This window comes from Micropterus dolomieu, linkage group LG19 (assembly GCF_021292245.1).
Source record: "Micropterus dolomieu isolate WLL.071019.BEF.003 ecotype Adirondacks linkage group LG19, ASM2129224v1, whole genome shotgun sequence".
NCBI lineage: Eukaryota > Metazoa > Chordata > Actinopteri > Centrarchiformes > Centrarchidae > Micropterus > Micropterus dolomieu.
Window position 1 is genome coordinate 6,245,465 of NC_060168.1, and position 13,943 is coordinate 6,259,407.

The 13,943-nt window shown below is 42.0% G+C and overlaps 1 protein-coding gene across 1 annotated transcript in view; it reads left to right on the forward strand.

Moving 5' to 3' along the window:
- Window positions 1-1,215: 1,215 nt before the first annotated feature.
- The window catches only part of atoh8 (atonal bHLH transcription factor 8), a 19,583-nt gene continuing 6,855 nt past the window's right edge, over window positions 1,216-13,943 (forward strand). Inside the window, exons 1-3 of the mRNA XM_046031585.1 lie at window positions 1,216-3,184; window positions 4,464-4,619; window positions 6,402-6,593. Coding sequence (XP_045887541.1) covers window positions 2,528-3,184; window positions 4,464-4,619; window positions 6,402-6,593 — 1,005 coding nt within the window. The 5' untranslated portion in view covers window positions 1,216-2,527. The remainder of the gene's footprint in view (window positions 3,185-4,463; window positions 4,620-6,401; window positions 6,594-13,943) is intronic.

Consider the following 13,943-nt stretch of genomic DNA (forward strand, 5'->3'; position numbering starts at 1 on the left):
TCCCGCCCTGAACACATGTACATGCCGACATTCACCCACAGTCATAGCGCCACCTGCTGGCAACAGAAAGTGACCTTTAACGAAGCAGCCCCCGCCGCACGTTTCACCTACGTGCACGAATTTTCTGTGGTACGTGTATCTTGTCCAGACGCACAAAAAAGTCTCTTGGAGCCATAGCCTAAACCCAACAGGAAGTCGGCCATTTTGAATTTTACGTCAAATTTTGGATGATTTACACACTTCGTACTTTAACGAACTCCTCCTAGGGATTTAGTCCGACCGACCTCAAATTTCTGCTGTGCCTTCTAAAGGCATTGAAGATGAAAAGTTGTGCTATTTGCAAGTTTTCGTCAATGGGCGTGTCCGTGGCGTGGCGTCAAAGATCAGCTCTTCGCCATGACACGGAAGTTGTCGTAACTTCAGTGTACATGCTCACATCTGGACCAAACTTTACGTGCTTGATAACTGTTCTCCCCGAAGACATCTACATGCCAATATTAATTTATATTCATAGCCCCAAGTGCTATGTAGCGCCACAAAGGGGACACAAAACGCGAGGTTTAACACCTTCATGCAGCATCACAGCCGCACAGCCGGCAGAGCTCCTGAATATTCATCGCGGCCGCCTCTCACCCCGATGCGCTACACGTGTGAGGGCCCGCCCAACGCTGCTTGCAGCTTTAATTTTCACTTCAGTTCCATCCAAAAGTAACACTATTACAGAACGTATGACTGGTCATGGGCTTCATACACGTTCTATAATAAACCATCTAAAAGCAAAAATCCTATCAGACCCTAGGACAAAATCTTATCAAATCGGGGTCTGTAGTTTAATTTGTGTCAGTTTAGGGGTCCATGACATGAAAACGTCTCAGAACCACTGGCTTACTCTTCTTTGCTAAAGCAGGTACAAATGTTCAGGTAGAAATCCTGGCCTGCTGAAAAGATATATGTAGAAACACTCACTCTCTCTTCCTTGCTGTCTCTCCTTCTCTTTCTCTCTCTCCCCCTTCTCCGTTTCTCCCTCTCTCTCCCTTGTTCTATCTCTCCCCCTCCCTCTCTCCCTTCCTCCCTCCCTCCCTCGTGCTCTCTCTCTCCATCTCTCTCTCTGCCTCCCTTCCTCTCTCTCTCTCTCCCCGTCTCTCCCTCCCCCTCCCTCCTCTCTCGCTCCGTGAGGCTCGAGACAGCTCCAGCCAGACAGACGCCAGCAGAGTTGGAGGAGTGCGAGCCCCCTTAGCTCTGTAACCATTCAGCTGCTGCACGCGCTGCAGAGAGACACGGAGGACTGGACCGGACTACCGTGTCAACTCAGAAGATAAATGAGTGGACTAATTAACTATCAGGGCTATTAATATCTGGATGAAAAGTAGTGAACCGCTCACTGAGTGCCACCTCTGCCGGTCTAAAGTTTCTACAGCTTGAAGTGGCTGCGTGATGCCAGTGCTTTCTTCCAGAAGGGACTGCGAGCTTCACTGAGGGATGTGTCGGTGCCGGTGCAGCATTTAGGGGACATTATCATCTTGGAATAGTGGAGGCCAGCACCAGTTCTCTCTTTAATGCTGTCACCTGAACCCTGACCTGCTGCTGTTATACTTTTTCGAGTTACTCTGTGCTTAGATAAAGTTGGTCAGTGTTTAGAATATGTTGCTGTATTATGTAACTAATCCAATATGAGTCTGTCCCCTCTGGTTGCTTTGGAAACGTGTGTCCAACAGTGACTTTTCTGTGGAACATGACTGGCAGTGTGACTGCATTTTGAATTGTGATTTTGCTTCTGAAGAGTTGCCATCCTGTGCTGGTCCCTTTATTTTGTCAAGCAGCTGCAGCTCCACGGCAGCCTGTCTGTGCTCAGTGTGTGTATCAGTGTGGGTTATTCACAGTGCTGCTATGCAGACTGACTGGAGCCACACTCAGACAGCTTGACTGTAAACCCAATTCTGAGGCACAGGCCTGGATTGCTCTCACAGAAAGAAACCTTTACAGCTGAGGAAAAGCTCTCTGCAAGTCTTGATCCAGAGGGACAGCTTGTGCGGAATAGCAGATGTTACACAGCTTTGTGTACTAATGTGGATTATTCAGGATGCTGCTATGCAGACAGAGTGGAGCCACAGAAAACCTGCTGGCAAAGTTAAAGTAACACACAAGGCTGTGCAGGGGAACAGCTTGTCTTACACAGTTGGCATCTGAAGGTTTGTCAGGAAGTCAGGGTTTAGATTGTGAATTACTGAACAAAACTCATATTGGTTAAGTATATGTACATTCTAAATTAGAAAGTTTTACATTGACTGGGACCAAACATGACCTTTTACAGTAATGTAGCAAATGCTTCCAGCAGGTGAATGTTCAGAAAGATGGCACGCGCAGAGTGAGTGAAACATTGTGGAACTGAAACTGAAATTTTGTTGGACAGTTTTGAAGGCTTTAGCAGTCGACTCAGCTTTACTTCCATTTTGCGTAGTTAGTAAATTAGATTTGTTGTTCAAATATATTTAACATTTGCTTGATAAGTTACACTACTTGTTGGAAAATGAAGAACCCTCATCCACTGACTAATACCTGGAGTAAATCCATTAACAAAGACCCAGTACTAATCTCTGTGCCAGGCTCTAACAAGAAGTTCAAGAGGAAGTCCCGGGAGCCTAAAAGGCTTTTCAGTGACCCTGAGCCTGAGAGGATGAAAACCTACCTTGCGGACATGTCGGATGCGGACTCGGTAGATGACACCCAGACAGAGGCATGTAATGCCAGCAGGTTGGCTCCACTACAAAGACAGCTTATGATGTCACAGGAGGCGATGTGCAGTACTACAGGGATTTTGTCAGGACTACCAGAAGGCAACATGGATTCAGCTCAGAGTGGTGCTATAGACATGAGAATTGGCATTAATGTACCTCCCATCACTTCCAAACAGTCCCAGTTACCTGCCTCTCCATTCTCTAACCCAGAGATCTCACACTGGCCCACGGCCATCTCCCAGCCCCTGTCCAACAGACTCAAACTGGGCCTCCGCTCCACTTTCACTCTATCGACTTCAACCAACAGCAGCCACAGCCTCTCCCCCAGTCACCAGGCCTTCTCCTTGGAGCCCTCTCTGTCAGGCCAAACTGCAGCTCTGCCTGTCCCCAGAGCCTCCCAGACCTCCCAGTGTCACGAACTCATGGAGCCCATGGTCCAATCACCGAAGGTGAATGTGTGGAGAGTCACAGAAATGAAAAACCTGTTCTGGTATTTACCTATGAAATATCTATGTATTTAAATTAGAGTCAAAATGATTAATCAATAAGTCAATCAACAGAAAATTAGCCATCAACACTTTTGATAATCTGTTAATGTATTTTAATGTCCCAAACACTGACTTGTCCCAGTTTCTCCAATGGGAGCATTTGTTGCTTTCTCTGGTTAAATCATTGTGAACTGAATTTATATAATATATTTCAAACAAAACGACATTTGAAAACCTCACCACTGGGACTCCGTGCTCACTATTTTCTCACATTTATAGACTGTGGATTAACGTATTAATTAAATAAAACTAATAGACAATAGGTGAATCAGAACTGATAAGAATGGTTCGTTAGTAGTTTGTTATTGCTGTACAGCTGTAATTCAGTGTAGCTTACCTCTTTTTGAGGTAATTTATGTACGTGTGATAGAAATATCAAGACTGTTCAAGCACTGTTAAACTATGAGAATGTATATTGCCATCAGTACAGGCCCGGGAGAAAATGGGGTTTCATATGCTGATTGAATTTTTCTGGTGACCTATTAAAAAGCAGTTCAAAAATCTTATTTTCTTAAAGTAAGAAATATATATCTGCCAACCTAGTGAAGTAAGATAGGCAACAAGGGAAGGGGCGCTGGGTCTTAAAAGGTGTAAAAAAGCTCAGGACAGCACAGGAATTACGTGAGACTTACTGGTTCAAACAAATGTGCTTGCCTAACACTGTAAATAAATAATATATTAATAAAAAAATTTGTTGATTTCACATGATCAAATGATGAGGTTTTAACCTGCTGCATGCTGGATCTGGGTTTTTCCATGGGCCCGGGTCGGCCATATTGACATGAGTTTCCACTACAGCCCCACAGCAGGGGATAGCCTGATACATGGTCCTGCTACATAGCATGGCCGACCAGTTGGTGCATCATTTTAAAAGCTTTCCACTGGGATCCTTTTATTGTGGAGAGGCTCTCACTGTGGTTTGTGACTAGAACACCTCCAACATGTCATCAAGGTAAACAATGTGTAGTGCAGTGGAGGAATACTTGCACTGTGCCCTCACAGCTCATCTGCTCATTGCCATTAATGGCATGGTGGGTGGAACTCTTAAAGAGGACAAGTTCAGTAATAGTTCAATAATAGTGTGATTTGTTCAGTTTAGTTTAACAGAAAAATAAATGTCCACTTGGTAAGGACTTTCATTTGATCAGTTCTGTAATCTCAGCCTCCCTTCTGCTCTCAGGAATCTCCCAGGAAGCGGGTTGGGGTGAGTGCTGATGGACCTGGGCGTCTTCCTGAGGTCAAAGCCATCCAGCAGACCAGGAGGCTTCTAGCCAATGCCCGAGAGAGGACCCGTGTCCACACCATCAGTGCTGCATTTGAGGCCCTGAGGAAGCAGGTCAGACTCAATGCTAGAACAATGTACTTTGTACAGAAAGTGATGCAGATGGTTTCTGAACACAACTTCACTTGATTTCTTATTTCAAATATTGTGTAATATTCCTGTAACAGAGCAACATCAGGATGGCCACATGCAGCGCAGCAGTATGGACCAGCGCAAAAAAGAGATTCCATTAAGATCAGACTTAAATTAAATGCTGCTGTGTTGTCAGCTGATTGTACCAGTTTACTGCTGTGAAACAAGAGATAATGGATTTACAGAAACTAGTGAACCAGTGACTTTACTCATAGAGTGAGAAATAAACCAAGTGCAATCAGTCAGGATACAGTGAACAGTACAAATAGGATACGGTTACGCATAAAAGAAGCATTCACAAGCTCAATCAGAAGACGATTGATGTTTTACATTTGCATAGTAGCGGTAGTGGTGCATGTATCAGATAGACCTACATACTTCTTATTTAATGCTTGGCCAAATGTTCATAACACAACATCACTCAAAAAAACAAAAAGGCTACTTCAACGAACTGTTCATTCGCAGCTAAATCCAGGCAAGCAAAGCAAAACAAAACATACAACCACATCAAAAATCGCACACATAGCTGCACTTCAGTTAAGTTCAGAGAGAGAAGGAGGTGACATTTCACTAACCCTATCTGAAAAGGCCATTCTCCTGTCTTTCATGGTGGTGAAGTGGTCAATAACCAAGTTATAGAATTTCCCACTGGCTTTTAGTTCTTCCATAACAAGAGAGTCAGTCGAAGTTTGGCGCTACCAGCTAGCCACTCTGTACGGATACAGTTTTCCTCATTGAACGTCCGAAACCCCTTTTTACTCACCAGGCACAGCTCCAGTTTTGGCGTTGGTCTTCCATCAGATTTAATCTTAAATTCTTGCTGTAGTGGTAGTTTAGAAAAACTATTTACTATAACTAAAAACTCCAAATCTCGACCCTGCTAAAGTTGCTAACAACTCCCGTTATTTCATCTGAATGACGTTGATCGCATTCTGTGATTTGATTGGCGTGAAGCCAGACAGCAGCTGGCTTCCCTTGACATCATCCTGACTAATCACAGGTAGGCAGTGGCATGACAATGGCCTCATCTGATTGGTTAATCATTTCATTTTTTTCACAAAGGGATGCCAACTTTGCCTGGCCTCCTCGCGTAGTCAGACTGCAGGTCAGTCTATGGTGGTGCAATATAGTGTTTCACCACAGATCCAACGCACAGCATTTAGAGGGGCGCTGTTTCATTTATTGTAAGATAGTGAGAAATGGGGAAGAGACAACAGCAACAGCTTATAAGATTTATCAAAACTAAAAACATTGTTATTTTATTAAAATGATAAATAGAGTCTGATAAAAACAGGGGAAATCTGGTTTCCCTTGGAATCTGGGAGAAAACACCACTGCTCTTCAGAGAGAAAAAAAACCCCTCATAAGTCTTTTGCTACCAACTGAAACATGATAGAGCCATGCTGCTGCATTGGGTGACATACCGTATGTTCCTTCATTGTGATGAAAACATCAGAGATGATGTGTGCACACAAGTGAGCATGCTCAGTGACCTCTATTTTTGAAGAACATGCAATGGTACTGTAGATGGTTTTATGTGAAGCATATTGAATCATCCCTGGAATGAAATGCGCTATATAAATAAAATTTGCTTTGATTTGCTCTAAAGGCTAAAGTGCGATTGTACACACAGGTTTAATTGACAGTATAATCCAACGTAAAGACATCTTCTACCCATCTCCCTCCATTCCTTTCTCTATCCAGGTGCCATGTTACTCATATGGGCAAAAGCTATCCAAGCTGGCGATACTACGCATAGCCTGCAACTACATTCTGTCTTTGGCTCAGTTGGCTGAACTGGACTACAGTCCAGACCACAGCAGCCTGAGTTTCTCTCAGTGTGTGGAACAGTGTACCAGGACCCTGCAGGCCGAGGGCAGGAGCAAGAAGAGGAAGGTGAGGCTGCACTCGTTCTCTACATACATTCTCAAATAGTGGCTGGGGCCTAACCTAGAAAAAGAAACAAATGATTCAGTCCTTTATTGCTAATGCCTCTGCTTTGTAATTTTATAATTAAACATAACACTTCCTCCATAAGATAAGAAAACATTTATTTGTCCCACAATGTGGAAATTGCGGTTTGCAACAGCAAAGACAAGAGCAGAGATAGATAAGTGTACAAGTAGCATAAACAAGTGTCAAACAAAGAAGTACCGTTCTTACAGTAAATAAAAACAAAGTTACTGTACATTAAATAAGACTAAAATATGAGTACAGAGTTTTGTGAGTTGTTGAGTTAGGGGAAAATATATAATTATTGTTGGTCCCCTCTTGTAAATTCAGCAAATGTAATGTGAATGCGATGTAATGTAAGGTTATGACTTTCTTTGTATAAATATACTGGCAGTTTGTCCTGGTGTGTTGCAGTACCGGCGTGTAAGCTGCTCTGTCACTAGACAGCAGATCAGCTGCTCAGACCAGTGCTGGCACAGAGCTGCACAGACACTATTCGATAGAATAATCGACTATCAAAATAGTCTTTAGTTGCAGCCCTAGAATGAACTGAATACGTATTCCAATTTTGTGCATGAATGAAAAAATTAAGCAGGTTTTTGAAGGAGGTGGACACAGTATCACAAACACCTGTCCAATGTGATGCAATCCAAAACACTGATTCTGTGAGGTGTCGATTCAAAGTTTAAGGTTAATTCCACATGTCACACTTGGTGGTGGTTTTGTAATGACTACATATTTTTTGCTGCCTGTGTTATTTGGTCTTCCTATTTCAATCCCATGCTTATTTGCACACTGCTTTGCTCCTGTCACAGTAAGTTTTGATGAAAGAGGTCAGTGCTCCGACATTGTTACCAGCACAGAAGGAGTAGCTTAGATGTAAAAAAACAGAAACAGTCTTCTACTAACTGGTCATGGTTATTTGTAACATAGTAATGTAAGTATATTGCTAAAACTGATTAATATAATACATGTGTCCCAATGTGTGTGTGCTGCTTTGTTCCATATACATTTCAGTTTCTTTGTCTTTCTTTTTATTTGGTGAGTGACATAGGGAGGGGCCGCTTCTCCATGTGTGTGCACTGTGTGTGTGTGTGTGTGTGTGTGTGTGTGTGTGTGTGTGTACGCGCGTGCGTGCACACGTGTGTATGATAATTCCCTGTCAAAAGAAAGAGGGATCAAAAAAACTAATGCCATAGATAGATCTGATGCTGTGAAAATGAGCACTGGTGGCATTTCAAACTTTCAGAGTCAATATGCAGCAAAAGTACATTATATTTAAAGTGAACTGAAATTAAATAGCATTTCTTTGTCTGATACAGCATCATATCTGCTCTGTAAAAGTGATGTGTTCTTTGAGAACAAATCAGAAACCAAAACGGAGAAATTTATATTTTAGAGCTTTTGGTTCCATGACGGGACCCCTAGTTTTGCATTTATTACACAGAATATTTTTAGGTCATTCATCTGCATAGATGGATACCTTATTTTGATACAGCCAATCAAATATTGTATAAAGCAGTAAAAGCAAAGGAAAAGTAAAGTACACTGCTAACATCAGTTTGCAAGCTAGATAGCTAATTAGCTGCTTAGCTGCAGCATACCTGCTAATGTCACTGGTCCAGTTAGAGCAGTGGTTCTCAACCTTTTTTGGGCCAGCGCCCCCCTATCCATTATCCAGGTCCCTTACCGCCCCCTATCAAAAAAGATGTTTGCTATTTGCCCTGAATATTGTTGATTTTTTTTATTGTTACTATTGTTATTAAAAAAGTGGAAAAGGAAACAAAAAATCCATGTGAAAAGTAATTATATTTAACTAATAAGTGAATGTTCCTCCCAGAAACTATGTGTGAAGCCAGATACTGTTTTCTTGGATGGGGCACTTAATAAGTGGGGGGTATGGGGTCCTCCCCCAGAAGATTTTGAGCATTAAACACTTAATTTCCTGCATTCTGGTGAAAATTTCTCCTCCAGTTTCTGCCTTTTCTGCACCAATTTATGGTGGAAATGTCTAAAAATTCAGGTGACAGGTGACAATTCAAAATATATAATTATAATAGAATATAATCTAGTGAGCCTCTCAGGCATTCTTATTGCTTTTAAATATTTTTCTCTTGTAGATCAACTTATATTTTACTACATGCCCTATACTGCATTATGTTACTGATTGGCTGGAAGTATCCCCTCGCTGTCTAAAGGCCCATTTATACTCCTGCGTAGGTGTGTCCGTCATTCTGCAAACCCCAAACGCTAGTCGGCAGTAGCGCTAAAGCGTCCACTATGTTGACTTTTGCCAGCCAAGCAGGCTAACTTCCGGTTTAGCACTCCGCTAACGTAAATGTGGGTAAAACTGTAAACATGCGGCTGGTGTAGCCTTTTCAAATGTTACCGACCGAATGGATCACATTCTGATAGTGAAATGAGTCATTGTGCTCGGGTTGCGATGGTCAAATAAATTGATTCACTGTGTTACAGCCGCCGTTTTGGCCGCTAGTAAACGTTCCTTCAAAGCGTGGGGTACTTCCGGTCGGCTCAGAGGCATTGCGAGGCTACCCAGCCGACCAATCACAGAGCTTACGGTCCGCGTCGATTCGACGTGTAGTTACATTTTAGAAGAGGTGCACGTCAGGCGATGGTGTAGCATCTGCGTAGCCTCTGCGTAGCCCCATAGCCCAAGCCGTCACCTACGCCGTCGATTTCACGCAGAAGTATAAATTGCACTTTACAGACAAAACCGGCAACACCTATAATCAGACAGAAAGCTCACGAATAATTCCACACAATTTAACTTCAGCACCTCTGATAAAGTGCTGCTTACAATCCCCAACAGAGCAAGACAGTTTTTAACATTACATTTTTATAGCCTATTGAAACTACAGTATATGTCCGCTTTGGCACAAACTGTCTGCGACTCAAAGCGCGAGATGGGTCTATGTCACTCACTGGTGTCGCAGCGAAGTTGCTTTCAGGGTGAGTCCGACAGCGGAATATCCCTCTTATAAATGTGTAACCACTGCAATAACAAGACGTTCACAGTGTATTCCTCAGAGAAATAAATACTTTTCCACCAAGAAAGAGAAGAGCATACACTGTAAACGCAATGTGGGTAAAATTTGATGATGAGATGATACTATGACTTCCAGTTCCCGTGAAGGCAGCACAAAGCTGATAGTAGCTGATGGAGAAAAAATAAACAGTCTCGTCCAGTCGCAGTGGACTAAACTGGCAGGTTTTACTGTTGCAGACCACAGTTTTTTGCAAGTAGTTTAAAGTTTAAACTCGTATTGTTGTGAATCTTAAGTGTAAACTCGCCTTAGAATTTCCAACCAACAAACACCCCCCAAAAACAGCTCAGCGCACCCCCTTCCAAAATATTGCTTCCTGCGTCCCCCCATCGTCCTCAGAACACCCCCTGGGCGGCGCTACCACCCCTGTCAAGAAACACTAAGTTAGAGGCCGCTGTGGTCCTCACTTTTCAGCACCAACACGCATGTAGCTACAGACCAGGTTTGTTTACTTTGTCTCCCTTTCCCTACGTTGTCACACCAGAACTCGGGCAACCTGCCAGCTGCTGACAATCAAACGCAGACAGGGATACATCCCTCCAGCCAGCTGAGATGAAAGTGACCATTTCTGATATTTCCCCAGAGAACATTTTTCTTACTTTGAATAATAAAACTCTATTTACAATATATGCATTTTTGACTACAAAATTGATGACCTTATGTGATATCAGGTGGTCTTTTTGACAGGAGCACGACCCAGAAGGCCCATTTAACACATTCAACACCCGTGTGGTTATAAAATAAATATATTTTAAAAACAAGTAAGCTTTGATGAAAAGGTTTTCATTTCTGAGACAGTCACAGTGTACAGCTCTCACATCCAGCTTCACACTCATGCAGTCATGTTGCTCTGTTAAATGTAAACTAGCTGAAGGCTTTTTCCCGCTTGCTTGCTGTTTCTCTTGTGTGCATGCCGGCATTTGTGTGTGTGTGTGTATGTGTGTGTGTGTGTGTGTGTGTGTGTTCACAAAGTCCCAGACACCAGATGTTTAGAGTGGAGGGGAAGTGGAGCTGGCGCCATGAAGGGCAGAGGGCAGAGAGAAGGCACGCGAACTGAAACCACACACACTCCACACACACACACACACACACACACACACACACACACACACACACACTTGGCACATTCCCCAGCAGTCTCTCCAACACATTCCCCCACTCTGCCTCTCCAGACCATCTGCTCCAACATACTTTGAACTAAGAAGGGGAAAAAACACAGTCATCATCAGCCTGTCAGACAGCAGCAGCTGGTGGAAAGAGGGAGGGGGGAGGTATATTTTACTTAAAGAGGAACTCCGCACTAAAACATTTTTTTAACTAAAGATTTTGCACTGTACACATAATCTCATTATCACATTATTGTTAGAAATTGATGTATACATACATACATACATATATTGCCTTTTCTGCTCAAGATGAGCTTTTATATGTCTGTTTAGATTTGAATATTCAAGCCAAGACTGTACAGGTAGACAGGTATATTTCATATGTTGCCCCCTCCTTGATCATTGTAGCAGCTGCAGCTGCAAGTATAAATAGTACTGGCTGACCGTAGCCCAAGTCTCTCAAACATGACTGCCAGTAGCGCTAGCAAGGATTAGAAAGCACTGGTGGCTGATGACTGTATATTCAGTAAAAACAGCATGGCTACAGCTATGTACTGACACCCAGATTCCAAACCTGAAACAGCTTTATTACCAAGTACAGTTTCATATACAAGGAATTTGCCCAAGAAATTTACAATCAAACGATGTACAATATATAGTCACAGTATAAAGAGCTATACAATTAATAGAATGAAATGTACAAAATGATGACAAAGGAATGTACAGATGGCCATAGTATAAAGAATTGGGGAAATGAGAGACATAAAAGTGATCTTGTAACTGTCAAAGCTCTACCTTTGTGTGTTCCTGAACAGTATTTCCGTGCTTAGCTGTAGTGGTAGGATAGTAACACAAAGAGGGAATAATGTGCTAAACTGACTGACTTTGGTTGACATCCACTTGATTTGTCTAACTCAGACTCCTGATGCCTGATATTAACTTTAGATAAACTTTTGAATACAGTTTGCCAAGAACAAAGACTGGATAACTTGCATTAGAATCGTGTCAGGAGGGGATCTCTTTACTGCCAGAATGGACAGACAGAATGACTACAGGAAGCAAAACATGTTTAAATTTTCATATAGACTCCTGACTGCTGTTTTAAGTAGGGGTGACCCAGAATAGTTGAAGATTCAATGCTTCTATAGAAAGAGGCTGATTCGACTGCCAATCTCGCAGTCAAATCTTCTTAACGGCATTATGAAAAGAGGATCATACCATTTTGGCTATATGGGGGTTCTCATTGTCTTATAAATATCAACAAATGCTGTAAATAAACATGAGAATAGAAAGAAGCTTTTAATAAATCCTTTAAAAGTGCGTGAATACATTCAAAATTTTAACCCTAACCTTTAAGGTAGAGGGTGTGTGGCCATAGCGTGTGTGTGTGTGTGTGTGTGTGTGTATATGTGTGGTAGAAGAGGAACAGAGAGAGAGCCCCAGTTGTGCTGGTATTGTGCGTAAACTTTGCAACGTTCAAATCATTTATCACCACTGAAATATTAACATAACATAACATCATATTAACACAAAATATTATATAGTTTTAAAATATAACTTGGATTAGACCTGTGAGGAAACACGATGAGCATGCAATTCTCAGCAGGCATGCACAACTTGGTATAAGACAAAAAAGGGTCAACAATGAGCTGGAGCTGAATATCTGATTAGCTTCAGATATTATTAGACTGCTACTGTTCAGCAGTCTGATTTTGACAAAACTAGTGGATATCTTACAAAAAAAATGTAATTAATGTAGAATTCCCTCTTTGTTTCCCTGGACTGCTACGGTGGAGGGAGAGCAACACCAGTGACCTTTGTTGCACGTCATACCCTTCTCTCTCCCAGTTTCCTGTCTACCTCTTCACCTCGTCACTATCAAATCAAAAAGCCCCAAAAAACAATTAAAGCTGCAAGCAGCGTTGGGCGGGCCCTCGCACTTGTAGCGCATCCGGGTGTGAGCCGGCCGAGTTGCATACTCTCGAGCTCTGCCAGTGCGGCTGTGAATTTGCAACGCGGTTCTGACGCCGCATGAAGGTGTTATATGTCACTTCCTGTGTCCCCTATGTGGAGCTACATAGCACTTGCCGCTATGAATATAAATCGGTATTGGTGTGTAGATGTCTGCGGGGTAGGAGAGTTATCAAGCACGTAAAGTTTGTTTCAGATGTGAGCATGTACACTGAACCATAATGTACCCAAACAATAAAATTAATTCCTTTTATATTTCCCTGCCTTTTTGTTTATGTGTACATAGAGAGGAAGAATGTGAGAACAGCACACATTTCATCGTTACTGTGTGTTAGAGCATGGGAGAACAGTGGATACTTTTAATACAGCCCACACCCCTAATACTGTGTAACTATAACAAGTAGAGAACAGAAGAAAAAGATGTTCTTTCTTTACAACTGTCTGCATAGCTTATTCATATTGTGTAATGAATGAAAATAAATAGGCCTACTAGGCTCCTCTCTACTTTGACATTTAAGATTAGCTTGTTTGATCCACCTTCATACACATGTGACATTACTGTACAACTTGAGAAAGGTGAGTTGTTTTCTGCTCCAGCCTGCCTAAAAGAAAAGCGTTTTGGGGATTAAATGGACTTTATTAGCAGCTGCAGTGCAGGATGAACTCAGAACAGACCCATTTCTCACCTTATTATTCTAAATCATGCAACGAAGAAGAAGAAATGCATGGGACAAAATCTGTCCACAAATACTGTACAGCATGTAGTCTAATGGACAAGACTTGTGTTATAGCTGACTTGGGCAGTGAAATGTTTAATTTTTTTAATTCATGTGGTCATAGTTGTCCACAACTCAAATCAGAATATAAGAAGAAATGTTTTATACCACCTCAAGAAGGCTTCCTATCAGAAAGGTAGGAAGGTATTTCAAATGTACAACTGCAGTACTTAAATCTAAGTAAAGTAATTTCCCTGACATTTTTGTGTTACTTTACTTTTAATAGACGCATGTAACAGGTTTTATACTTCCTGTGAGTATAATCCAATCAATCTTATTTTCATACTGTATATCCATTGTGTAATTTGATAAATTGTGTTGTATGTCGTGCTCGCATCGTGTACTACTGAGACTTCATTGCCCTCTTCAGAGAAG